This window comes from Carassius carassius, chromosome 31, assembly GCF_963082965.1.
Source record: "Carassius carassius chromosome 31, fCarCar2.1, whole genome shotgun sequence".
NCBI lineage: Eukaryota > Metazoa > Chordata > Actinopteri > Cypriniformes > Cyprinidae > Carassius > Carassius carassius.
The window spans coordinates 2,922,156-2,949,611 of NC_081785.1; the positions used below are offsets into that span (position 1 = coordinate 2,922,156).

Here is a 27,456-nt window from a genome sequence, read left to right on the forward strand (position 1 = left end):
TTTTTAAAGAAATGAATACTTTTGCTCATCAAGAATGCATTAAGCAGATTAATTGTGCCTTTAAATCCATTTATGTTACAGAACATTTTAAATCAAAAAAGTACTGTTCTTTTGAACTTTTCTTTCTACAAATCAAAGAATCCTGAAAAGAAAATGATCATGGTTTCCACATAAAGATTAAGCAGCAAAACATTTTAACATTGTTAATAATAATAAATGTTTGAGCAGCTAATCAGCATATTAGAATGATATCTGAAGGATCATGTGACAACTGAAGACTGGAGGAATGATGCTGAAAATGCAGCTTTGCATCACAGGAATAAATTGCATCTTAAAAATATATTCAAATAGAAAACAGTTCTTTTAAATATGAATAATACTTCACAATATTACAGTTTTTTTTATCTTATAAATGCAGCCTTGGTAAGCATAAGACACTTGTTTCAAAAACATTTCTAAATCTTACTGATCTCAAACTTCTGAATGGTAATGTACTTTGTACTGTACTTCACTGTACCATAGTAGCACCACGGTATGCCATGTCTTGTTTTATGTCAGGGCAAAAAAAAATAAAGGATATTGCGGATGTCAAACAAAAAAGCAATTTTGAGGTGGAAAGAATTATTATATTTTGATGAAAATACATTTTTGGTCTTTATAATAATATGCCCAAAGTAAAACCAGATCTTTGTGTAAAAAAAAGCAAATGGGGTCAAATTCAACCATTTTTAATAAGTCTTATCCCACTGCTTTATTGATAAATAAATGATAATCCTAATAATAATAATAATTAGACATTATATTCCCCTCGTTGTGTTTTGTCTTCTGGGACATCGTCTCTCAGTGTCTCACAAGTGTAAACTATTCAAGCATAAAGGATTGAAGTTTTGTCAGTCACAGCGCAGGAAGCAAAGTCTGTCAGGATTTGAGTGACAGTAGATGTTTATGTTGCCAACGTGCTTGCGTTTCTGTCAGGTTGCAGGCTCTGAGAAAGGAGAAGTCACGTGATGCCGCTCGCTCGCGCCGGGGGAAGGAAAACTTCGAGTTCTATGAGCTGGCAAAGATGCTTCCGCTCCCCGGTGCCATCACCAGCCAGCTGGACAAGGCCTCCATCATCCGCCTCACCATCAGCTACCTTAAGATGAGGGACTTCGCCAACCAGGGGGACCCGCCGTGGAACCTGCGCATCGAAGGACCACCGCCCAACACCTCAGTCAAAGGTAAGAGGCATTCTTTTGTGTAGAATTTTGCTATTTTGTTCCTCAGAGTCTATACATTTTTTTTTTTATAAAAGTAAAACACTTTCTTAAATACAACTGTCACACAATTTGGAATGATTAACAATAACCGTTAAACAACGTGCGAGAATCACTAATTATATCTGTGCAGTTTCATCCAGTTTTCTGTCATAATAAACTCAGTAAGTAAACCTGACTCATAAACTCATAACCAGTCAAGTCACCTTTATTTATATATGGCTTTAAACAAAAAAAGATTGTGTCAAAGCAACTGAACAACATCAATTAGGAGAACAGTGTGTCAGTAATGCAAAATGACAGTTAAAGGCAGTTCATCATTGAATTCAGTGATTTCAACATTCATCTCAGTTCAGTTTAAATAGTGTCTGTGCAATCATTTGCAATCAAGTCAATGATATCGCTGTAAATGAAGTGACCCCAACAAAGCATGCTAGAGGCGACAGCAGCAAGGAACCAAAACACCATCGGTGACAGAATGGAGAAACCAGGCTCAGTCGGGGGCCAGTCGGGGAACCAGCAGTTCAATTCCAGATTGAACTGAAGAATCTGTTTCCTGTGGTCTTGTCCCAGTGGATATAACTAATATATATAATTTAATTTAACGTTTATCTTTTACAAATAATGAAAATGTATTTTATGGTTTTAGTTAATAATTTTATTTTTATTTTTAGTGTTCCTGTAGCTCAATTGGTAGAGCATAATTTACTCCCTCCTGACTACAGGCTCAAGAAGAAAAATAGCTAAAATAAATAAACAAGAGCGTGTCATGCTCTACAGAAGCCTAATTAGTTACGAACGTCAGAACACCGAAGCAGCCTATAGATTTAACAGTAACTATGGATTCTTAGTTGGACTGTAACGATTAGGTGAGTAATGGGCCTGGTTAATCAACTAATGCTAATTTGTTGGTGATAAAGGATGCGGTCGGGATCAATGAAAATAAAAAAGATGCGCTCGATACTTGCTCTTCTCGTTATATTTGATAGCTGGTGGCTAAATGTAATATTTAAAAGAGACAATGCTCTTAGGATCATTAGCATGTTTCTAGTGCCTTACCATGTATAACCAGATCCAACACACCTGTTTGAAAGTCAGTATGCCTAGTGAGATCTTGATTAGCTGGTTCAGGTGTGTTTAATTGGGGTTGGAGCTAAACTCTGCAGGACAGCGGCCCTCCAGGACCGAGATTGGTGACCCCTGGTATATACAGTACAGACCAAAAGTTTGGACAAACCTTCTCATTCAAAGAGTTTTCTTTATTTTCATGACTATGAAAATTGTAAAGTCACACTGAAGGCATCAAGGGCTATTTGACCAAGAAGGAGAGTGATGGGGTGCTGCGCCAGATGACCTGGCCTCCACAGTCACCGGACCTGAACCCAATCGAGATGGTTTAGGGGTAAGCTGGACCGCAGACAGAAGGCAAAAGGGCCAACAAGTGCTAAGCATCTCTCGGGGAACTCCTTCAAGACTGTTGGAAGACCATTTCAGGTGACTACCTCTTGAAGCTCATCAAGAGAATGCCAAGAGTGTACAAAGCAGTAATCAAAGCAAAAGGTGGCTACTTTGAAGAACCTACAATGAGACATATTTTCAGTTGTTTCACACTTTTTTGTTATGTATATAATTCCACATGTGTTAATTCATAGTTTTGATGCCTTCAGTGTGAATCTACAATTTTCATAGTCATGAAAATAAAGAAAACTCTTTGAATGAGAAGGTGTGTACAAACTTTTGGTCTGTACTGTATATATATATATATATATATATATATATATATATATATATATATATATATATATATATATATATATATATATATATATATATATATATATATATATATATATATACATATATATATATATACATATATATATATTCGTTACAGCTACTTTGCAAATAAATGTGAATTATTTACTGTACATTTGGCATGGCTGTAATACTGTGAATGTTGTTAGAGGCAACAGTAAATTGTTGCAGTTTTCAGCGGCTTTGTTCTGTGTATTCCGGCCGGCACACAACAGATGGTATCATTGTTGTCTTGCTTTGAAGAGCCACATGCATTTTAATGAGAAAAGGTATATAGTGAATAATTCTGTGTAGAGCTGGTCCACAGGACTGTTGCCTTTTACACGTCCGACATCAATGTGCTTGACATGCAATGCAGGAAATGATGTAAGCGAAGGAAATTAATGAAGTGCATTGCATCCCATGTATTAATGAACACTCAGCAAGGTGAATTCAAACCCTCTAGGACAATGAGAGGCTCTTTGTGTCCTTCCATCTCATTGACAGCAGCCATTTGAATTGAATCAGTAGTGCGGCCCATTTTATTTGCACTACATTTCGAACAGAACCTGTTATCGATTCCCGTTTTGCTGCTCTGCATCGCTAGAGCTAATGGATACTCAGCCCCGCTCCCGATTCGTCCGTGCTCATGAATCTCTGTTTATTTTCTGATTGGAGCGAGGGGATGGGGCTGACCTACAGCGGCAAAGAGCTCTCTCTCCTCATCCTCTGCTGACTCCTGCCAGATTTTTGTTTAGAATAAAAGAGGTGCATGTGTTTTGATTGGCGTACGGCTGACCGGGAGGCGCGCTGTGTGCCATAATGCAGAGCATACTAATACGAGCATATGGTGACTTATTGCATCAGAGGCCAGGACCTGTTTCTCCTTCCGATTGTTTGTGTGCATGAGTAAAGGTGAGCCATAGGAAAACGATATTGTTTCCTGTGTCTGGAAGTAGCCAGTTCATTTGTCAGTGCAGACTTACAGGCAATTTCCCAGCGACTTTACATAGAGTTCAGAAGCCACAGCTGCTGTTATTATACAATATTTGCAGTGAAAAGAAGTAAAAATCAAGTTGATGACTTGTAAGGTGTTTCAACTGATGATTGTAACCTTTTGGGAAATCTCCGAACAGTGTCGTTTGGCAAATCTCACGCCAGTCAGAATGCTTGGAGGAAAATCTACCTGCATTTTACCAGTTCTTTTCCGTGTTAAATAAAGAACAATTTGAGTTGTCATTTGAACAGTGGAGAGTCGCCAAACACCATTAAAACAAAACCGCCTTCTGTTGAATGCAAAACCAAGGTGACAAAGCGCAGAATTCTGGCCTTTATCTGTAATAAAAGCCGTCTGTATTACTGGCATTGCAACTGAACGAATTTGACCTCCGTTTCTCAAGTGTTGATTTATTATCATAAGTCGCACGCTAGCCGCCTCTCTCCTTTTGCGCCTGTTGACCTTTACTGTAATTGACCCATCAACTAATTTTTTTTTGGAGCGTTTTAACCGAAATTTGCTAGTCTCTGTCAGAAGCGTTTCACATCTGTTGAAGGACACTGCACAAACAAGCATGACCTTTCTGTTGTTTGGAGGATGGCGCGGGCCCCTGACCCCCCTCCACCACCTGTGCATTCATTATTCATGCATGCAGAGCAGCGAGCAGTCGCCAAAATGCCACACTTCACCAAGCGCACACCCCCAAACTCTACAGCGCTGCCTTGCACAATTGACACGTTTTGTGCCTGTAGTTAGCCGCCGAGTCGAGGACACATATGCCAGTTGTCCTTTCATGATCACCAGAAGGGAATTCCAAATGGGCTGAAATATTTGCAAAATAGCAGCTTTTCCATCGGAATGTCAAAAACTCGATTCTCCGTCTTAATCACCCAAGGCATAAACATCTTGCGCCAACGGCTGCTCGGAGACTGATATTAACGGAGGGGAATTAATTGAGTGAAATGTGAAATTATTTTACATGGATTGCCGGTGCCCACAGGGAGATAAATCACAAATGAGATCTCTGTAATGTCTCAATTGTTTCTCTTAGACCGCAACGAGATTAAATGGGAAGGAAATGGAGCCTTGGAAGAAAAAAATGAGGGGAAAAAACTCCATAATTTCTCAACTCTCCCCAGATTTGCAGTCAAGATTTTTCCCCAGGATCAAATACATGTTCATATTCTATCCAAGTTCATTTTATAGCTGTTATACTCTAACTATATGTGACCACAGACATCAAACAGTCGCTGGGGTATGGTTGTAGCATTAGCCAAAAATACATTGTATTGGTCAAACTTATCGATTTTTCTTTTATGCCATGTTCCAAGAAGATATTTCTGTTTACATTTCCTACTGTAAATATATCAAAACTTGTATTGCTAAGGACTTCATTTGGACAACTTTAAAGGTGATTTTCTCAATATTTAGATTGTTTTTGCACTTTCAGATTTCAGAATTTCAAATAGCTGGATCTCAGCCAAATATTGCCCTATCCTAACAAACCATACATCAGTGGTATCAAGGGAAATCTCAATTTCGAAAAATGACCCTTTTTTGTGGTCCAGGGTCGCATATGTTGATGTACACTATGGATCAAAAGTTTGGAGATTCATGTTCTCTTACGAGAGCTCTCTCGTACTGCGTCTTAGCTAAGACGCTACGGGAAAAGTCTCTTTTCACGAAATACTGAAGCAAAAAATTATCCTTAATTTTGTATTTTTGTAAAGCGCATTTGCAGCAGTACACAGCCATAGGCGAGATGGCTCGTTCGCTCATTGGCTTGTTCTGCGGCAACTGCACAGCCTATCGAGCGCGGGCTGATGCAACATCAGACCAATAAGGGCGCTTCGCGCCCTTCTTGCCACTTCCCGCCGAAACGGGTGTGGCCCAACCTATAAAAGGAGCTCGAAAAGGCTGACTCACCTGATTTTTCATCTCTTCAGCGAAGCTCACGCATCGCTGGATCACGGAGGAAGCAAGCGCCGTCTGAGAAAGCACATCAGCAGGACGAGCCATTCTGAAGCTGCTGGCATCGCCGCCTTCCATTGCCGTTCCTGCTGCGCTATCCGGCGCCTATATCCTTTCAATCCTGTTATATACAAGCTGTTCTTTATGTGTGTGTGTGTGTTCGCCCTGCGACACACACTCGTAAAAGAGCTCGCGTCTTTTTTAAGATGCCTTCCTGCGGCTCGTCAGAACCCCACTCAGCGAGGGAGACCGGTACGTCATCTGTGTCTCCTGCCTGGGTGAAGATCATGCAGCGCTCGCTCGCTGACGGCGGATGCCCCCACTGCGAGCTGTTGCCATGGTGACTCTGAGGACTCGCCTGGCCTTTTTCTCTGAGCCTGCATTCTCCGCTGCGCTGAGGCGCCGCAAAAGCATCGCTTCCTGCGGATTCTGGAACCGTCTTCAGCTCAACCGAGCTCGCCGGTTCGCCCTGCTTCACCGGCCCCCCCTGTATCGCTTCCCGGTGGGCAGCGCCCGCTGTTTGCCGGCGCGTCGTCCGAGGAAGTCGATCTCAGGGCCGCGTCGGGGGAAGAGGACACGCGCTCTCTGCTAGCTTCGGGCAGTGAGGGCTGGGCGAGCTCCGAGGATCTCGCGCCTTCTGCTCAGAAGCCCAGCAGACGAGCTGACATCGAGAAGGAGCCGGGGCGAAGGCTCGTGTTGGCCGCGATGAGTCTCGGCCGCGAGTGGTTTGCACCAGCGCCCCCCCCCCCTCTCGTTCCCGGCTGGATGGTATTTCCCTTTCGGATGAGCGTACTTCTCAAAGCCCGCCTCATTTCTTCCTGAGCTTCACGAAGAGGTGGCGAAGGCTTGGAACGCTCCATATTCAGCACGAACTCGTTCGTCTGTCTCACTAGCATTCTCCACACTGATGATGCTAAAAACAGGAACTACCACTCACTTCCGCCGGTGGAACAGGCGATAGCGACGCACCTTTGTCCGCCCTCTGCTGGACGGCGGCAAAAGCGGTGTTGCCATCTAAAGCCTCCTGTGTGACGCTGCGTCGGCACTACTAACGATGGCTGCTTCATCGAAGCGCAGGTGTACGAGTTCCGCTGTGGCCGAGCTCTCACCCAAGCGCACCGCTGTTTCAGTTCCAGGAATTGTGACTGTCTCAGCGTTTTCTGCAATGCGCAAGCCTGCACAGTTGCCCGCTTGCCTGCACACAAAAGCCGTTATCACAACAGCTTCAGCAACGCAGCTCGAGACCCCCGTTCTCGCTCTACTGGCCGTCGCCCCGCGCTGCGGGGACCGCGGCAGAGGATTACGGTGAGGCCGGGAGCCCCGAAGCCATCCTGGGAAAGCCATCTACGCATGCTGCATGACGCTGCGTCGGCACTACACACGATGGCTGCTTCATCGAAGCGCCGGTGTACGAGTTCCGCTGCGGCCGGGCTCTCACCTAAGCGCGCCGCTGTTTCAGTTTCCAGAGATTGTGACTGTTTCAGCGTTGTTTGCAATGCGCAAGCCTGTACGGTTGCCCGCTTGCCTGCACACGAAAACCGTTATCACGGCTACCCAGATATTTCCCGAAAAAGGTGTACTTCCTGGTGTCCCGGCCACGGCCGAAGGTGCTATAAATGTAGTGACGATGCCCACTGCTCAGTGCCCATCTCCGCATATAAGCACAGCCCTTCACACAGGGCTCGCGCCTATAAAAGCGACTCAAGTCGATCACGCGCACTACATAGTAGACGTGCCCACTCCTCAGTGCCCACAATCACTATGTCACACGCGTCATGTGGTTTCTGTAAAAACGAAACCCGTGCACGTTCGTCCGGCCACGGCCGATGGTGCTATAAATGTAGTGACGATGCCCACTCCTCAGTGCCCATCTCCACATGTAAGCACAGCCCTGCACACAGGGCCTGCGCCCATAATGTCGACTCAAGTCGGTCGCGCACACTGCATAGTAAACGTGCCCACCCCTCAGTGCCCACAATTACTATGTCACACGCGTCATGTGGTTTCTGTAAAAACGAAACCCGTGCATGCTCGTCCGGCCACGGCCGATGGTGCTATAAATGCAGTGACGATGCCCACTACCCAGTGCCCATCTCCACATGTAAGCACAGCCCTGCACACAGGGCTAGCGCACATAAGATCGACACAGATCGGTCGAGCGCGCCGCATAGTAAACGTGCCCACTTCCCAGTGCCCACATACACTATGTCACATACGGCGCGGGGCTTCTGTAAAAACGAGGCCCGTGCACGTACATTCTGCACAGGCAGACAGCGAGTTGAAAGTGGTAAAAGTGCACACATGCAGCCCACGGTTACTCGCAGATATATCGAGTCCCACGGGACCCGCTCAGCCTCCCTCCAGTCGGTTAAGTGCCGGAACGGGGTCGAGGAAGAGCGATCTGCCCGCTGTGATCAGCGCGCTCCCCGCCTCAGATGCGCAGCACACTCGAGCGCCGCCGTTGCCCAGTCAACAGAGCGCGTTTCGCATCCAGCCCTTAGCCATTCATGCAGATGCATGGTCAGTGCTTCCAGGGGTTTCGGATTGGGTGCTAGGCATTATAAAGAGAGGCTACTCGCTACAGTTTTCTCGACGCCCACCGTGCTTTTCAGCGCGCGTCGAAACTACGGTCAAAACAGAAGTAGCACACATACTTCGGGCCGAAATATCAAAACTGTTGAGCAAAGGGGCTGTAGAGCCTGTGTCTCAAAGCGAGGGGGGCTGTACAGCAGATACTTTCTGGTGCCCAAGAGAGACGGGGGTCTCCGGCCCATACTGGATCTAAGACAGCTGAACAGGCATTGATGAAACGCAGTTTCAAAATGCTCACGACCAGGAAGCTCCTCGCGCAGATTCGCAGAGGGGACTGGTTCATGTCAATAGATCTGAAGGACGCGTATTTTCAAATACAGATAGCGTCAAACCACAGGCGATATTTGAGATTCGCCTTCGAGGGCCAGGCATACCAGTTTGCAGTCCTGCCATTCGGCTTGTCCGTAGCTCCTCGTACGTTTACGAGGTGCATGGATGCAGCGCTCGCTCCTCTTAGACTCAGAGGAACACGAGTGCTGAATTATTTGGACGACTGGCTGGTTCTGGCCCGATCATGAGCGGAGCTCATGGACCACAGAGCCGTTTTACTCGATCACCTCGAGAAGCTCGGCCTCAGTGTCAATTGGGTGAAGAGTTCGCTGAACCCCAGTCAGACGATCCTGTTTCTGGGTATAGTTCTGAACTCGTGTTCCATGACGGCGCGGCTGTCACCACAGCGCGCGATGGGCATTCAGCGTGCAGCGAGTTCTTTCCGCTGTGGCGCGACTGTGGCGCTCAAACACTGTCAAAAGATGCTGGGTTTCATGGCCTCAGCATCTCCGGTTCTGCGGCTGGGCCTGCTCCGCATGCGCCCCCTGCAGTTCTGGCTGAAGGCTCGGGTGCCGCGCAGAGCGTGGGCGTCTGGCCGGCTGCATTTCAAGGTCGATCAGAGCTGTGTTGCGGCTCTAGCACCTTGGACAGCGAACGGCTGGTACCGATCAGGTGTAAGCCTGGGGACTTCCCCGAGTGTGAAAATGGTGTCGACGGACGCCTCCACTTCGGGATGGGGAGCGCTGCTCGAAGGCAGACCGTCCTTTGGCCTATGGTCAGAACGGGAAAAGCTCCATCATATCAACTGCCTGGAAATGCTGGCAGTGGAGAACGCGCTGACGCGCTTTTGTCCCCATATCAAGGATCACCACGTCATAGTCCGTTCGGACAACATGTCCGTGGTGTCCTACATAAATCGCCAGGTCGGTCTCGGGTCCCGAAACCTGTGCAGGCTGACGGAACGCCTCCTGATTTGGGCTCAGCGCAACGTGCGCTCGCTGAGAGCAGTGCATGTGCCTGGACTGCAGAATCTGGGTCCAGACAGGCTGTCCAGAGGCAATGTTCCTACGGGCGAATGGTCTCTACACCCGCAAACAGTCCGGCTGTTGTGGGAGAGATTTGGCATGGCGGAGGTGGACCTCTTTGTGTCCCACGAAAACGCTCACTGCCCCGCGTTCTTTTCCAAGAACGAAAGCGCGCTGTCACGGAGATGGCCGTGCTGCCCGCTTTATGCGTTCCCTCCCGTCTCCCTCCTTCCGCAGGTGATAGAACGGGTGAGAGAAACGAGATGTTCAATACTGCTTGTAGCACCTCTTTGGAAGAACCAACCATGGTTCCCAGATTTGATGCAGTTAGCAGATGTCGCCCCGTGGCCGGTACCGTTGAGGAGAGACCTCCTCTCGCAGGCCAGGGGCTCGATTTGGCACCCTCAACCGGAGTTGTGGTCCCTCTATGTATGGGCACTCAATGGTTACCCGCTGATCTCGCAGTGGGAGTGCTAAATACCATCACTCAGGCTAGAGCTCCGTCGACACGACGTCTGTATGCCTCGAAGTGGTCGGTGTTCTCCAGCTGGTGCACAGCTCGAGGTTATTCACCCCTTAGTTGTGAGGTGACGGAGGTCCTCTCCTTCCTTCAGGAGCTGTTGGATAAGGGCAGAGCCCCATCCACGCTCAAAGTTTATGTGGCTGCCATCGCGGCGTTTTCTGAAACGGCGTCCGGTCAGTCAATAGGAAGGAATGATTTAGTCATCCGGTTCCTCAGAGGAGCTAGGAGGCTGAATCCTCCCAGACCTCCGTCAGTCCCTATGTGGGACCTCGCGGCGGTTTTGGAGGCCTTGAAAGGTCCCCCTTTCAAGCCTATCCAATCGATTAGCCTTCAGCATCTGTCGTTCAAGACAGTATTCTTGTTGGCTCTCGCTTCTGTGAAGCGTGTGGGTGATTTGCACGCGCTCTCGGTGAGCCAGTCGTGCTTGGAGTTTGGGCCCAATGACTCAAGAGTCATACTCAAACCTAGGCACGGTTATGTGCCGAAATCCCTCAACACACCGTTTCGGGCTCAGGTTATTGCCCTGTCTGCCCTGCCGGTGTCAGGGGAGGATGGAGACTCGAGTCTTCTTTGCCCTGTCAGGGTTTTAAGAGCTTATGTGTCTCGCTCTGCTGCCTTTCGGCAGACGGAGCAGCTATTTGTCTCGTTCGGTGGGCGTTCCAAGGGAATGGCTGTTTCGAGACAGACTCTATCCAGATGGATAGTTGACGCCATAGCGTTAGCTTACGCTTCCAGGGGCCTTCAGTGCCCGTTGGGCGTCAGAGCACACTCCACAAGAGGCATCGCCTCATCGTGGGCGTGGTCTACTGGGATCTCCTTGCAGGATATATGTATGGCGGCAGGTTGGGCCTCGCCGTCTACATTTATCAGGTTCTATAACCTGGAGGTTCCCACCTTGCAAGCAAGGCTGCTGTAGGTATAGGCGAATCAGGGCCCTGAGGGGAATTCTGAGTTCACGAGCGCTATGCGCTGCCGACTGTTATATGGGCAGTATTGCGTAAGACCCGCATTGCCACATTGGTCAGGCCTTGCCTCGGCTGTGTGACGTCATATTGCCGCATCTACGGATGCTGCTAGATATGGGACGGAGGGCTTTTTCCCTTTTCTGTCCTGGACTCTCTGTGAGTCCCTAAGGTGACTGTGCACTGTAAATCCTGGGCGTTGCTTCAGGTTTATTGGTGTGTGATCCCTGCGCGCACGGCGTTTTACATTGGGTTCCCGTAGCGTCTTAGCTAAGACGCAGTACGAGAGAGCTCTCGTAAGAGAACGTACTCGGTTACTAAACGTAACCTCGGTTCTCTCTAGAAGAGCGAACGAGTACTGCGTTCTCTGCCGTGCGCACGATTCACTCTGGTTCGCTTCGGCGATGAAATAAATCAGGTGAGTCAGCCTTTTCGAGCTCCTTTTATAGGTTGGGCCACACCCGTTTCGGCGGGAAGTGGCAAGAAGGGCGCGAAGCGCCCTTATTGGTCTGATGTTGCATCAGCCCGCGCTCGATAGGCTGTGCAGTTGCCGCAGAACAAGCCAATGAGCGAACGAGCCGTCTCGCCTATGGCTGTGTACTGCTGCAAATGCGCTTTACAAAAATACAAAATTAAGGATAATTTTTTGCTTCAGTATTTCGTGAAAAGAGACTTTTCCCGTAGCGTCTTAGCTAAGACGCAGTACTCGTTCGCTCTTCTAGAGAGAACCGAGGTTACGTTTAGTAACCGAGTACGTTTTTGAAAGAAGTCTATTTGACAAAAAATGCAGTAAAATTTGTTAAATATTATTGCAATTAGAAATTGTGTCACATGATCCTTCAGAAATCATTCTAATATGATGATCTAATATGTTTAATTTTTAATAATGGTTTGTATGATTAACAAATATGCATTTTTAGGGTTCTTTAAAGTTCAAAAGAACAGAATTCATTTGAAATAAAAATCTTTTGTAATATTATAAATGTCTTTATACTTTCACTTTTGATCAATTTAATGCATCCTTGATGAATAGAAATCTGTATTTCTGAGAGAAAAAAAAAATGGCCTCAAACTTTTGAACATTTGTGCATGTTTCTTGTGACTGATTTACTTTTCTTTAGAAATTCCAGGAAAAACATCTGACACAATGTTAATACTTAAAAAGACAGCTGAGATCTCGTGAGCCGTACAGTTTTCCTCAAGCATGATTTTATTTTGTCATGGAGTCGGTTCTATTGTAAACATCCTGTTTGTATTGGTGGTTTTCTCATCAGTGCGGTTATAATCTATTCAGCAGTCAGTGGAAGCGCATGGAACATACTGACAGAAACGCACAGTGCTTTGTTGTGTGTGATTAATACCTGAGATGCGGCGGCCCGCTGTCTTTATTAGAGGCAGCGCTGGAAGCCGCAGCGTGTTCACTGGTTATCAGCGTTTGATCTCTGGTGACTGCTGCATCGCATAGATGTGTCACTCAGCCAAATACAACCAAACCTCCTGCTTTTCAACCCACTTGTTTATATTGAAGGAAAAAAAGATTTCGTAGTCATCTCCTTTATTTGTTTGTTTGTTTTTGGCTCGTCTTCTGGGACGCTGTCCTTTACCACCTCATAAACTCAAACGTTTTAACAAGCATAATGGCCTCTTTTGAAGATTAATCAGTCGTAAAAAGTTTCCTTCATTTTTTTTACGAAACGACATGCTTTTCCAGAGCAGCAGCCAAATGTGCATGTACTTGTCTCAATTAGCATAATTTCATCAATAAACTTGGAGAGACCTTGAAGAGATCACCCCCCCCCCCACACACGCTACATCTTTGACGTCTCGTTCTCTTCACGCCTGACATTTAACTACACCCGTGAGCTCCACGCTGTTTTTTTTTATCACCTTTCTTCGGCTAATCTTACCAGTGTTTGTGAAGCTACTGTAAGTATGCAGTTACCATCTGTCGGATCAGAGGCTGTATACTTTTTATTAGTGTATTTGTTTTCTAGAAAGCAAACTCATGACCTTGGTGTTATTAGAGCTGAGCTTTGTTAGTTGAACTACAAGAAGCTACAAGATACTAATTTAAAGAAGTACAGTCTAACTAGCCATTTGCCCTCCTTCATTGGAATGAAATGATTGAGTAATCTGAATTAAATATTTGAATATGATTTAACACTGCTTGAGAATGGGTTTGGTGAGCGTGTCTGGTTACTGACAAAATATTAAAACCCATATGATCAAACTAGGGAAATGAAAAACATGCTAAGTATTTACAGAATATTGCTTAATATTTTTAACAGTAGTAAGTAAACCAGTAAACATTATTCCATGATAAACATTTCACTTAGTAGTATGCCTTGTTGTGTAACGTGACCACATCATGTTTTGTATGATTTCCATCCAGTTATCATAGTGAAGAAAAATGCCTTTATTATTTATTAAATTTTACTGGAAAAGCTCAAGTTGTGCCCATTGTTTTAGTATTACGTGCACCATGCTGTGTTGAGTATTGCACATTTTAGCAAATGTACAGTAGTTGATCATCCCAATATTCCATGCTTAGAAAAATATGCCATGTACAGTACATGCCATGTAAATACCATGTAAATGCTATAAATATGTTAAAAATATAATATTTACTCTGTATATGTTTATAGTAATATATGTTATTTTATAGTTTTATTAATATTTTGAATCCGTTACAACTACAGCTACAACAATCCCAAATACCCACCTGTGCACCGCTAACATATTAGCATATCAAAACATCATACAGTCAACAGTGTGATCTCATTAAAGGCTTTGACCAGCTCACACAGTGATGGAGCAGTCACTTTAACATCCTCATGTGAAGGGGGTCTTTGGCAGAGAGCAGGGCATTGATTAAAGCGCTCTACCCGGGTGACCAGCATGCCACACCCATTGTTAATGGTAATGAGGGAATTAATGCTGTTTGCATCACAATAGACCCTCACAACAGTGAAAAAGTGCTTTTTTTCCCTCCCTGGCATTCTATACTTGGTGGATAATGGCAGGCTCAAAGGTGTTGTGCCGCTCAGAGCCCGGCATCATGGGTAAAAATCAGCCCTCCCTGATATCCTTCGCTCTATAAATGGATGGTAATTTGCCCAGCTGTGAGTGTGAGATGTTCCATTCCCCAGTCGTGGTGTAAGAAAAATTGAATGACAGTGAGCAAAACAGCAGTAATTATAAAACTAATTACTAAATGCTGATGATGCCCATAGGCTTTGCATAACTAAATTTAGAAGAGGAAATTGCTTTTGGCTGCATTGAGGCTGTGGGCATGTTTATGCTATTTTCTTTATTTTCCAACGCACAGCAAAGAAAGTCATAATTGCCATGGAAACAATTACACGTACACCTTTATTTTTGTTTGTTTGTGAGGCGAAATCCGCTTGAGGGAGCGTTGTTGTCAAACAATGTGTTTTAGCCCTCTGCAAAAAACTGTGCGTACTTTGTCTTGCATCTTGAATTGATTAACATTAAATCAAACGCAGCCAAAGAAATTCAGTTAATTGCTAGAACGAGGCCGTAATTTTCTTATTAAATCACACTCCCTTAATGTGAGATTCTCTACGCGAGGTGCAAATCCAGCTCGCTGTTCAGGCTGAGACTTAATCGCAACTCTGCTATATATTTGAGCGTAACTATGCTCTTTAATGGTCTATCCTTCTTCTGAATGGAGACAACAAAGCCAATGTTGGCAGCGCCAGCGTGAGACAGCCCTCCAGGGTGCCTTAAGTTTCCCAATGGCTTCGCTCGGGAGCGCAGGGTGTATTTGTATACGCTCCGGGTCGGCCTTTGTGTGTGTTTACTTTCAGAAAGGGCTGTATTTCCTCAGTAACAACACTGTTGATTTCCTGGCAGAAAGAGAATATGATTATTGTTTCTCTGCTAAAAATAGAGTTTTTTTTGTGCTGACAAATAGGCAGAGTGCTTAGACTCTCATTGGCCTGCTAGTAATTAGTCCTTTTACAAACAGACCAATAATGGAGATGAATCCAAGAGACAGTCGGAATGAATATGGAGAGCCTCGTTTTCCAGCGGCGTAATCGAACCCGTAGTCGTCTGTGGCCAATATCTTCACAAAGTATTACAAATTACCTCACCATTACTAGCAGTTTTTTCTGTAGATGCAAGTTTTAGAAGAGCCTAAATGCTAGTTTTAATTTAAAAAAATGATGCTGGAATAAATGATGCCATTTGTTCAAAGGCACGGAAGAAATTTCATTAGATTTAAACAGATTTTGCCTGCATATCATTTTATCTTCCATTGAATTTTTTCCGGTGGTCGGCCGTACCTGAGCGTCTCCCGCCGGCCGCTGACAGTCTCTTCTGAGTACTGCTCTTTTGAAGAGGAACGTCTGAAAGCACAGCGTGAGCCTCAAATAAAGTGAAGGGCATTTACTATTACAAGTAATGTCCTTAATCTTGTTAGTGTAGACTCTCTCAGTACGTAACAAAAGGGAACATATTGGCTTATGGGCTGTAGTAAATAATTTAGTTTCCAATATTCAGGCTACTTTGACAGTAAATTAGAATGACATGAAAAGAGGCTGTTGAATAAAGAAAGTATCCAATCAAATTTAATTGGCTCGACTAAGGCAGCTGTAATATATTTCATAATTAAACCAAGTTGTCATAGAGCTTTAGAGCCTTGCACGAATCAAAACGTCACAAATAATTCCATGTTAGGGTTAGGCTTTTAAAACGTCACTGCACTCTTTTTGTGTTTTCAGTGCAATAGACATGGAAACATGGAGACTCTAGTGGAACACCCTAGCAACTGCATAGCCACATTTTAAAGAAAAAAAAACACTTAGAACACCTTAGCAACTGCAAAACATTAGCTTGGAGATGGACCTAACATCATGGCGGCAAGTTTTGCAATAGCATTTTTATTTATTTATTTATTTATTTTACATTTGAAACTTCACATTTTTTGTTATAAATATGTATTAGTGTGTATAAAATGAAAGTAAAGTATTTTATTTTAATTTTTTGTTATTCTTCTTCCTAAGTGGTTGATAATCATGGTCCGTTCTCTGACACTGTGTTGTGGTTTGCTGTTTGTCTGCAGTGAAGTGTAAAGGCGGTTAAGATTTCAGAGGAAGGTCATGGAGGTGTCTGGCCTCAACGCTGTTTATCTCTTGCAGGACACAAATGACTCACCCAAATCATCCATTGTAATCACACCATTTTCTGCCCCTCAAAAGCCCCTGCCCGGCTTAATCACTCCGTTTACTTGCTGTCACAAAGAGCTTCATATCGAAACCAATGGATTTCTACCATTTAAAGGCAAGCTTGGAGCGAGCTGTGGTTGGAGGGGTCGAGAGACTCGGGCGCTGACTGAAAAGCCAACCGATTCAAGCGTGAAACATTTAGCTATTGCTATCTCAACGCATGACTAACAGTTTTCGCTCACCCATATTATTCATTAATATCTATAATAAACCACTTGATAGTGGCCCTGACAGTCTAGGATTCTTCACTCGCATCTCTGCGTTACATTTGTGATGTTGAATTTCCTTTAACACTAGGCCTGGTCAAGTAGAAGCCTGGCGAAGAAGGTGACAGGGTCAGCAGAAAAGTTGGTTGTGTCTAGAAGGTAACCCTCATTCTGCATGAAAATCACGGTCAGTATTCATATAACCTCAAAAAAAATTTTTTTTTATTGTAAATTGGGTTCCTTGAATTGAATTAGCCACACCCACAGGAAGCTAAACTGGAATTTGAATTGTAATGACTTGCAACATTCAGTAAAATGAACTTGAAAAGTTTGGGGTCACTAAGATTATTTTAATGTTTCCTCTTCTGTTCACCAAGGCTGAATTTATTTGATCAAAATACAGTGAAACAGTAATATTGTGAAATAAAAATTCAGTCACATGATCCTTCAAAAACCAGTCTAATATGTGTATTTGGCATTTAATAAATATTTCTTATTATTATCAATGTTGAAAATGCAAAATATCTTTGTTGAAACCATGCAAAAAATATTTTTCCAAATATTCGTTTTTTTTATTTTATTTTCCTAAATTCCTTGGTGAAAAGAACAGAATTTGAAATAAACATTTGAAGTGTTTTTACTGCCACTATTGATCTATGAATTGTTCATTTACTAAAAAAAAAAAAAAGTATTGACCCCACACTTTTGAACAATACTGCATGAATCTCTGCACTTTTTCAGTCAAATTCAAATTGCAATTTTGTATCCTGTTTGCCAACTCAATTTAATTGGAATTTAAATGCATCCTCAATTGAATTCTGAATGTGCATGAACATTTGAACACACATTGTTATCCTAACCACAAGCAGCATACTCTCCATATCCCAGCATTCCTGTGCCCCATAGATGTCATGTAGCACACTTGGAACACCCTGGTGCTGTTTTGCCAATGGGCTTGTGTTAGGTCAGTCTGTGGACCCACTAAGGAGTCCAGACGCACAACCCAGCTGCAGGCTAGCTCAGATTCATTCTTCAATGTGTGTCCATCACCGAGCCTGGCAGTCACCATCACTAGGACCAGAGCCCGGTCAATCAACAGATCGCCCAAGGCCTTCGACAGCACAACGTTCTTCCCCCTCCATCCCCACTCAATCACACTTTCTGTCTTCACACGGTGACCGCCACTAATGAGAATGTATATGTCCACATGAATAAAACATGAAATTCATTGTTTTTGGTAACAGAAGCTCTCACCACGAGTAGCTTCTTGATGGCAGCCCGCGTTTGAAGTCCTTCGCTGAATCGCTAGCAGCGTTTGATTGAATTTGTTGCTTGCTTGAAGTAATTAGAAATAATACAGACTTCTCCTTGTTGCGATGTCCTTGCTATGAAAATCTTCGTTGGACAGAGGCTCCAAGAAAATTACTTCATTTACCTTTTATCAGTTCTCAGTGACCCAAGATTCATTTAACTGTTCTTTCTGTTGAATGCTTACATTTTTTGAGTCAGATAATAGGATGAGCAGCCAGTGAAAATCGACACAATTAACAGGAATTTCTAGTTTCCTGTGGCCTGGTAATGAAATATAGATTTGAAGAGATTTTCTGTGTGACTGCATAAGTATAATAAACTCAGGCACACTTGTGAGTTTGTTTAAAGTCTGTTGAATCACAGGCTAACTGCCTGATTGGTTCAATAGGAGAGTTATCTTTGACTGTTTTTAATATTCATCCTTTGAAGAAAATCAGACACAGTAGAAGATTAATTAAAAAGTTTGTTTGCAGCTTTATTTGTTTCTCTCTTCTTTTTTTTTAACCTTAAAACAGTTTTGAGATTTATGCTTTCTTTTAAGAAAGAAAAACCTGGAATATATATGTAGGTCTGTTGTGCTGTAGTATATTAAACATAAAATTGTAATATAATGTAGACTTAATATTATCGGTTATGTGATTTTATTTTATTTTCTCTATTTTATATTATTTTACTTTAATCTATTCTTCCATATAGTACATTCCTTTTTTTTTTCAATAGACACTATTTTATGCATTTTCTTATTTTTTTTAGAGGGTTATTATTTTTCTCCCACCACCCCTGCATTGATAAATGTTTTGCATTGCATTATGTTATTTTTACCCTCCCATACAACCATGGTCAGTTGAAAACAATATTTGTTTCCACAGCAACCATCCTGAAATAACAGCATTGGCTCGACCAATGGCGTAAATTTGAGGCGGGGTCATCTGTTTGTCGACCAGCAATAGATGGGGGAGGGTTTTCAGCAGTCCAGTTTCAAAAAGTCCTTATTTTTGCTTATTTTTGTAAGTTCAAAATAACCAAATTCTAATTCATGATTTTTATGTCCAATGCTATTAAATAAAGCATTTTGGAAAAAGATTATATTTCAGTCAAATTTACCAAATGACTTTAAAAATAGACTTAAAATGTGTTATCTTATGTTGTAAACCAATATAAGGCTTGATTTGGAGTGCTTTAGCTGTAGTAGAGCAGCTGGTAGATTTGGAGGACAGTGGTGTGTTGTGTCAGTAGCGTCAGCAGTATTACACATCCAGTCGTTCACTTCCTGTCAGCTCTTAAGCTGCCAAGCCAATTACAGCTGAAGGAAACCGTGTGTAAATCCTCAGGCTGGATTCACATTGTTTTGAGCAGGTCAGAGGAGCGTGTTCAGCTGATTAAAATTGCAGCTCTCTTTTCTTCCTTTCTGTTTTGTTTGGATGTCGTCCCAACAAGATGCATCTTAGCAGAGACCGTAAGCGTTAATTGTGAAGATGAGAGCGAGGGACCCCTGTGTTCATCTTAACGGAGACGAGATCAGTGTTTCCCGCGTCGTCCATGTGTCATGGCAGCTTGCCGCCTCAGACGGTGTTGTAAAAGAGCTGATGTCATTAAATGATATCGACTTCAAGGCAGCACTGATCTCGTCTTTCTGTCTCTCGCTCTCTTTCTTTTTAAAGGATTCAAATTATGCAGATCCTTTAATTAAACTCTGGCATAGTGAGTTTTTTTTCCTTCTCCCTCTGTGTTTGTTGATTTGAATTTGCATTGCATGAATGTGGGCTGTGTCTGCGGGGTTTGTGTAATATAAACCACTTCCTCCGTGTGTATCGTCTGACTGCTTTATTCACACTTCCACTAGTGCTTAGAAATGGGCTTGTTTCTGAGAACATCTCAAATTAAAACATTAGCTTTTTCAGTGAATATGAAGCATGAATCTTTAGAAATGAGTTGACTTGTACCCTGTAAACATGGTCAATGTACATGTACACATTTTTATTAAATATACTGTAAGGTCATTACTGAGTCACATTGAGTATGAGAATGAAATTCATGAAAACTTCAGAATTTCATATTTTAGTTTTTGTTTTAGAAAAGTTGGACAAGGTGTTCTAAAAACAGTATATTCTGAGTAGCTTATAGCTTTGGATATTAAAGTAGAAAGTATTCAAAGTTTTCGAATAGTAGATTGTTATGCTAAATTATGCTAAGTATGTTTGATATTATATTATAGTAAATTCTATTGTATTATATTATTTTTATGTATCTGTGTTTGTTTATTTATTTATTTATTTGTAATGCAGCATTTCATAGCATTGCATCACTACTGCAAATGGTCATTTGTTTATTTGTTACACTAAACAATTCTAAGTAAATAACAACTATTTGAGATGGCAGTATCTTTCCAGTATTTTATTTTATTTTATTTCTCCACTACTCACCTGCATTCATTATTGGAAATTATTATTTATTTATTATTTACAGTATTATTTATTAAAGTACTATGTCAGAGCTATTCAAGATGGCAATATCTTTGTTGAATTAAATTTTATTTATTAATTTATCTATTTTTTAGATGCAATATTTCATTGCGATACTCCACTACTCTCTGGAAATCTATTATTGGAAAAAATCATTTGTTTATTTGTTACACTAAATGGTTCTAACGATATCAGAGCTGTTCAAGATGGCAATATCTGTGTGGTATTTTATTTTATTAAGTTGCAGCGTTTCAGTGCAATACACCATTACTCACTGGGATTAATTATTGAATAAGATAATTTGCTAATTGTTTGTTAATTTACTTATAAATTACCAAAAGTTATTAGAAAGTATTAAAAGTTATTACCTAGTTATTAGGTACAGTAATTATTTAGCTAGGTTAGGTAATTTCCCAATGCTGATAACAAATGATTTATATATATAAAACCTGCTTCGTTAACGCGAGACTCTTATCGGGCGATAAAAAAACATCGCCGTTAAACTATTCTCAAAGTTGGGTTGGGAGCTGGGTCTATACTAAGCAAGCTATGATGACTTTCACCTTGATATTTTATATAACCGTCTGGCTGAGGCCAGCCTAAAAAGATGCTCAGGACAGTTGACGGGTGTAATAATAAAACCTTCGTAATCATCGGGAAGGAGGAGGCGGGAACCGGCGGACAATCAAAATGAAACTTTAATTACAAAATAAACACAAAACAGCACACCAGCCCCTCACGGACGACTGATGCGCACAAAATAAAACCAAAACCTAAAATAACGCCCAGGCCTGGTCCTCTCTCGTCCTTCACTGTCGTCGCTCCATTTTTATATCCTTCCATCTCCTTAGCTTATCTTTTTCTCGTCTTTTTAAGCCTTACCGCTTGTCGATTTAAACATTAAAGCATCCAAAAACAAGACGCGGAAAAGCTGAATAGAGTAGCTGGTTACTCGCGTGCTGTGTTCGGTGTGTACGAGAGAGAGAGCCGCGTATCACGGACAGCGACACTGAACCGAGCTCTCTTCTGCGAAGTTCTCCTCGAAGTCCCTCCTGCACCTGAACGAACAAATACAAATCGCAGTTTGAACAAAAAAAAAGATGTGGAAGAGCCCAATTCAGTACTCGCGGTGTTCTGGTGTTCAGGGCTCACGCAGATAAAGGCGTCTCAAAACACTTGAACATCGAATTTGTTTTTTTTTCCTCTTGTGCCGACAAATACATACAAAATATGTCAAAATATCCACCTTGGAAATTATGCTCAAAAAACTGTCAGTTATTTCTTACGTGAAAGTAAACAGCTGAGGAAAAAAATGCGATGTGTATTATATTGGATGCCTTCATCGTCTCTTAAAGTGACCGCGCCTAATTTAGCTACTGGCTGCTGTAATGTTAATCCAAGAAAATGAAAGAAAATCCCTCATTGCGCTTGACTGAATTACTTTGTAGTTTTAACAGTCAAACCAAAAATTATTCAGACACCAGATATAATTTTTTATATATATAGCAAAACTGTAATAATGTGAGAAATGTTGAAGGTGTCTTAATAAATGTAGGTTTGATTGTATATTTAATTTTTACATTGAAGACTATCCAGTGCTATTTTACATTTAATTATTTGGTTTATGTACCTTGACACCTACAAACTTGAAAAAAAACTTAAACATTGTTGTGAAACAGGCGTAAGGTTGTTTGCACCTTGTGCAATGTGGAATTAGTTTACAGCATTTTCAAGCACTTTGTGATGCATTTTGGAAACAGGAGATGAGCCCCTTTTCTAATGCACCACCTAGCTTGATAAACCCCTTCTCAAAGACTTACTGTTTGTCAATTTTATTTGGGTAACACACATATTCTGAATGCCTTCGGCAGAATTCGAATGAGCCATTTTAATCTAGATTAATATAGATTAATTTCAAGATCACAGTGAGATTAATCTAGATTAAAAAAATGTATCTATGCCCACCACTAATATATATATATATATATATATATATATATATATATATATGTACTGTTTACTTAACATGCAATCTAGTTTATGTCACAAATGTTCATTTTGTAACTGTGTTTGCACTTTGGGTAGGCGGAGGCTTTATCCCTGTGTGCTGCTTTTTGTGGTGGTTTAAGGCATCAGATGATGATAGTAGAATCAGATAATGATTACCCACCGTGTCAAAGTGGGCGAGTTGTGTTGTGGCACAGGGCTGTAGGAGGAGTGACATTAGCATTTAAAACCCGAACAAGCATCATGAATAATACCCTGCAATACAAAACGCTCTGATTCCTCCTCCACGGACCGAGCCATTCCTAGAAGCCAAAAGTAGACGAGAAAGTCCTTAATTGACAATTTCTTGAAAATTGCTAAGGGGGAAAAACAAAAGACTAGCCTTGGGTTGCCGTAGAGTAATAAAGCATTTCTCATCACTGTCTATGTGATTGAGCCTATACAAAATCGATTTATTTCCCGGGTAACTCACAATAATTGAAATACAGACAACGTTTGGTTCCAATTTACCAGCAATAAAGTTGTAATGGGGTTTTCTCTGCAATTTTAGACCTAATACACTCATTCTAAAGAGCGGTATTTTTGCCAGTCGAACAAATAGCATCACTGAGGCTTACAACCTGTAATAGACCCACATTGATGCACACATTAAACTTGTTAAATCAATTCGGTAGACACTTTCTAAAATGGACTGTCGTTTCTCTCTCTTGTGCAGTCGGCTCATGACCTCTACACATATCAATCACTGACGCTCGTCCCGAATGATTCAGCTCTTTTAATTAGTCATTATTTATGCTTCAAAGACACGGAGGGAGAAAAAAAAGCAAACCTGACTTGAGGATGTATTTATAGAACAGGGGAGTATTCAGGATGTACCGTCGTTCTGGCACAGAAAGGAGCTGGACGGGGTGCAAATTTATATTGGCTTCTTATGGATTTTGCTGTTTAACCATTCAAAACATTTCTGGCTTGGTTTCCGAGGGCGGTTCAACCAAGTCGGTGGATTTATCTATCAATTTTTAGGAACAAAATACCTCTGCCGACATGGCATATGATATATCTTAAATAATGAAATGGTTTTATTGTGAAAAATAGTTTAGTCTGTTTAGCCAAAACTCACAGTCTAGTTAGTCCAGCTTAAACCAGCTTGTTTAACCAACTAATAACCTACTTAAAAAAGGGCTGCTCTGTTGAAACTAGTGGAACTGTTGTTATTCATTTGGAAATCCATGTCTGTATTTGTATTTTTGGAATAGTTCCGGTGCTGATCTCAGTGTGTTTCTCGCAGATGTGCTGTATTATCATATGTGTGTTATCTGGCATGAGTTTGTGAGCTGGAGGGTGAAACAGATCGGCGCTGCTGTAGCGTCAGTGTAGCAGCTTCTATTGTGCTGGTACACAGGTACAGTAATTAAACTGTCTCACCGCCGAATCCCCCCTGCCTGCCAGAAGCTGATGTATTATAGAGACGTTCAGCTAATCGATTAAAAGTGCTCAGACGGGGGAGATGTTTGACAGCCCAGCACTAAGATGAAATTAGTGCGAGGTGTGTGTGTGTGTGTGTGTTTGAGGCCGCAAGTGACCACAGCCCTGTGGGAGCAGAGCTGGGTAACGTGGACAGTATGTGTGCTGATACGCGTGTAATTAGGAGCACCACGTTTCGACAAGATTTCCAAATGACCCCAAACACATAAGGAAAGGCACAGGAGTAAAAACAAGGAGGCCGAGGAGGAATCTGGGGGCGAGGGATGCGGCGGAGGGGGCCGCTGTGCTTTCCAACAAACTTGGCCTCCATCCAGCGTGACTGAAAATTACATGAAATTATTCAGCTGCGGGGGAATGTGAAATCACACTAATTGGCTTTTGAAGTAGCCCGTGTGTGCGGCTGGAAAGGCCAAGGCTGGCCGCGGTGTACCCGCTCGGGAGCTCCACACAGCCTCAATCGATTTCACGGCTGATATTTCTTCGAATCAACACTTATTTTACATTGGACACGAGGGCCCCTTTTAAATGTAAATCTGGTGTAAACTGCACTTGTTGGTCCGAGCACAAACAAGCTGGAAGGGTGTGTGCAAACATAGAAATGTATTTACTTCAAAAGGCAGCTCTGACCATTCGCTTTCGAGAGGGGACCTGGTAAACATTCGCGGTTTGTCTTCTTCCAACTGTTCGACCAAACAAATCTCTAAAATGCAGTGTGTTTTATTAGTTGTCAGCATCCAGGAGCAGAACATGGATTTTACAGGGAGTAAAAAGAGGGGTGTGTTTGTGATGGACCCCTGTGGATCAATCCCATGAAAACCTGGCCGAATTTAACAAATCATAAAAACAAATATGGTCATGGAAGTATATTTGGTAACACATTACTTGAAGCATTTTTATATAATTTATTAACATATTAACGCTTTGATTATGCCTTTTAATGTACCTTCAGAGTTTAATGAATTTCTGAGTTTAATAATAAATAAATAAATGTAATGCATCTTATGACTAATTGTAACCAGTTATGTGTATAATATATTATAATACTTATCTATTTATTTTTACAGCTTTGAAAATATAATGCAAAAAATATAATGGCAAACATGAATTTAAGACGTGGTAAGGAATCTGCAAATATAATGCTTTGTTTACAATTGACAAAATATAATGCATTACAACCTAAATTATGAATAGCTTTTGTGATGTATTATATATAAAGCCTTCAAGGAAAGTGTCATTTTGTATTTTAAGGGACCTTTTTTTTTCCAGTGTGACATTATTTAAATTATATAATTAAGGTCATTTCACCTATGAAAAAAAAGATCAAATTTTTCATTAGTGTAATGCCAAAACCTATATTATTTCAATTGTATTATTTAAAATATTAATGCAAAATGTAATATTTCGTGGTAAAATAATTGTATTATCACAAAATATTTATAAATCATGGTTTATTGCATTGCCTTTAATTTTTCTGGATTACATTGTGAAAAACATCATTAGATTACAATACTTTTTGTATTTAAAGAGTTTTTGAGAAATACAAAGAAACTGAATTCTAAACACTTTGTGAGACAACTAATAGAATTTGTTCAATTGAAACAAATAAATAAATACAATTATATCACTGGTGTTGCTGATTAATCCAAGATAATAACTCTTTGTAAATATCTATTCTGTCTGTTCTATCAAACATAAATCCATCTACCTTTGAAGGTTTCTCTAAACTGGCTGAAGCAGGCATGTTTTGTTGTGGTCAGCCGTTTAGACTCAACTCTCTCACATTTCACCGTGGCTTATAATGAACCCAGGAATCAGATGAAAGCTTGATATTTTTGTCACCATCAAATAACGTCAAACGGCTTAGTAAAAAAGTCTGTATCCAGCAACACCCTGCTTGTTTCCATTGAATTATGCAGCTCAAAAACAATTTTATCTGCTTCCAGCTCACATAATCATTACAATTAGAAACTGCTTTACGAGAGTCTCACACTTCTGAGCGCTGAGTTTAGCCCAGGCTGCAGCTCTTGGCCTCACGGCTGGTCGAGAGCAAACGGTTGAAACACCGATTTAAAAAAAACACTCCTTTGAACTCATCTGAGGCGTGTTTAAAATACAGACCTTTGTCTTATGCTGAAACTCTGCTGCATTCTGCTTCACTTTGCAAGGGCATTTCACTAAAACAATATATATATATGTATAGATTAATATCTTTTAATATATATATTAAAAGAGAGATGCATCGATGTACATATTTGTTATTTTTACTATTTTAGCATTTAAATATCATATCATGAATAATTTTTTGTAATCTTGGTCCAAAACTGTGGACCCCAATGATTTTCATAGTTGTATGGTTTCATTGTATGAATTGTTTTTTATGTCTTTTTATGTTTTATAGAAGGTAGAAAGTCATACGTTAAAAAAGGGTGTTTTTTTGGTGAACTATCACTTTAAAGATCACATTTTGCAGAATGCTTCCCTGAGAAACTCGAGAGGAGATACAGTAGGTAAAAGTTTTTCTGCTGTGATTAGACGTTGCATGGAAAACACCTTCAGCGGAGGCTGCAGCCGTGAAATGCGTTTGTATTCGGCTCATTACTCAGCAAAGTCAGCCTGGAAGTGTGGCGGGCCGTGCTGCCCTGACGCTACACCGGTGACAGCATTTGCTGACATACATATTCCTCCACACCACTAACAAGGAAGGGAGATTACCTCAGCACCTCCGAGTGTGTGTGTGTGTGTGTAAGTTCTTGCTGAGGCAGAGGAGAGCCAATGGACTGCCTCACCCAATGCAGTAACTGGAAACCCTCCTACATCACCCCAGTCAGTCCCATCAAACCTCGCTGGATTCGCCCCAACAATCCATCTGAGAGACCCACAGCCCATGTCAAACGTTCATTCATGGGGAACTGACTAAAAATCTGCCATTGCTGTTTAATGCTCTGTGAAGTGTGTTCCTTTTGAATCTGTTTGAATCTGATTGTTGCCTTTTTTGAATCAGAATTTTTACTCTTAACAGTCATTTCTCCAGCATTTTCATGCATTTATACATTTCTTCTTATTTGATGTACCCTTGGTGTTGTCATATAGTGGTAAACTTGGTTCTTGGCTGTTTTTAATCAATGTGGCATAATTTATATACCCTCATTGAGAGCAATATACGGTGTAAATTGAGAGTCAGTTGTGAATATAATTGAGGTTTAATGCACAGCTATTTGGAATTTTGGACCAATGAGAATTCACAATGGGTGGAGCTTCCCAGCATGACATCACATAAATAGAAACAACTGAGCAGCAAACCATAATATTATGCTTTGTTTGTCAAGGTCAGGGCATATTTTAG

The 27,456-nt window shown here is 41.8% G+C and overlaps 1 protein-coding gene across 4 annotated transcripts in view; it reads left to right on the forward strand.

Annotated features, from left to right (window-relative positions):
• Nucleotides 1-27,456, forward strand: part of LOC132111334 (neuronal PAS domain-containing protein 3-like) — a 285,327-nt gene that overhangs the window by 102,198 nt on the left and 155,673 nt on the right. For all 4 annotated transcript variants that reach the window (XM_059518543.1, XM_059518544.1, XM_059518545.1 and 1 more), the window contains one exon: nt 976-1,220. In XM_059518543.1, coding sequence (XP_059374526.1) covers nt 976-1,220 — 245 coding nt within the window. The remainder of the gene's footprint in view (nt 1-975; nt 1,221-27,456) is intronic.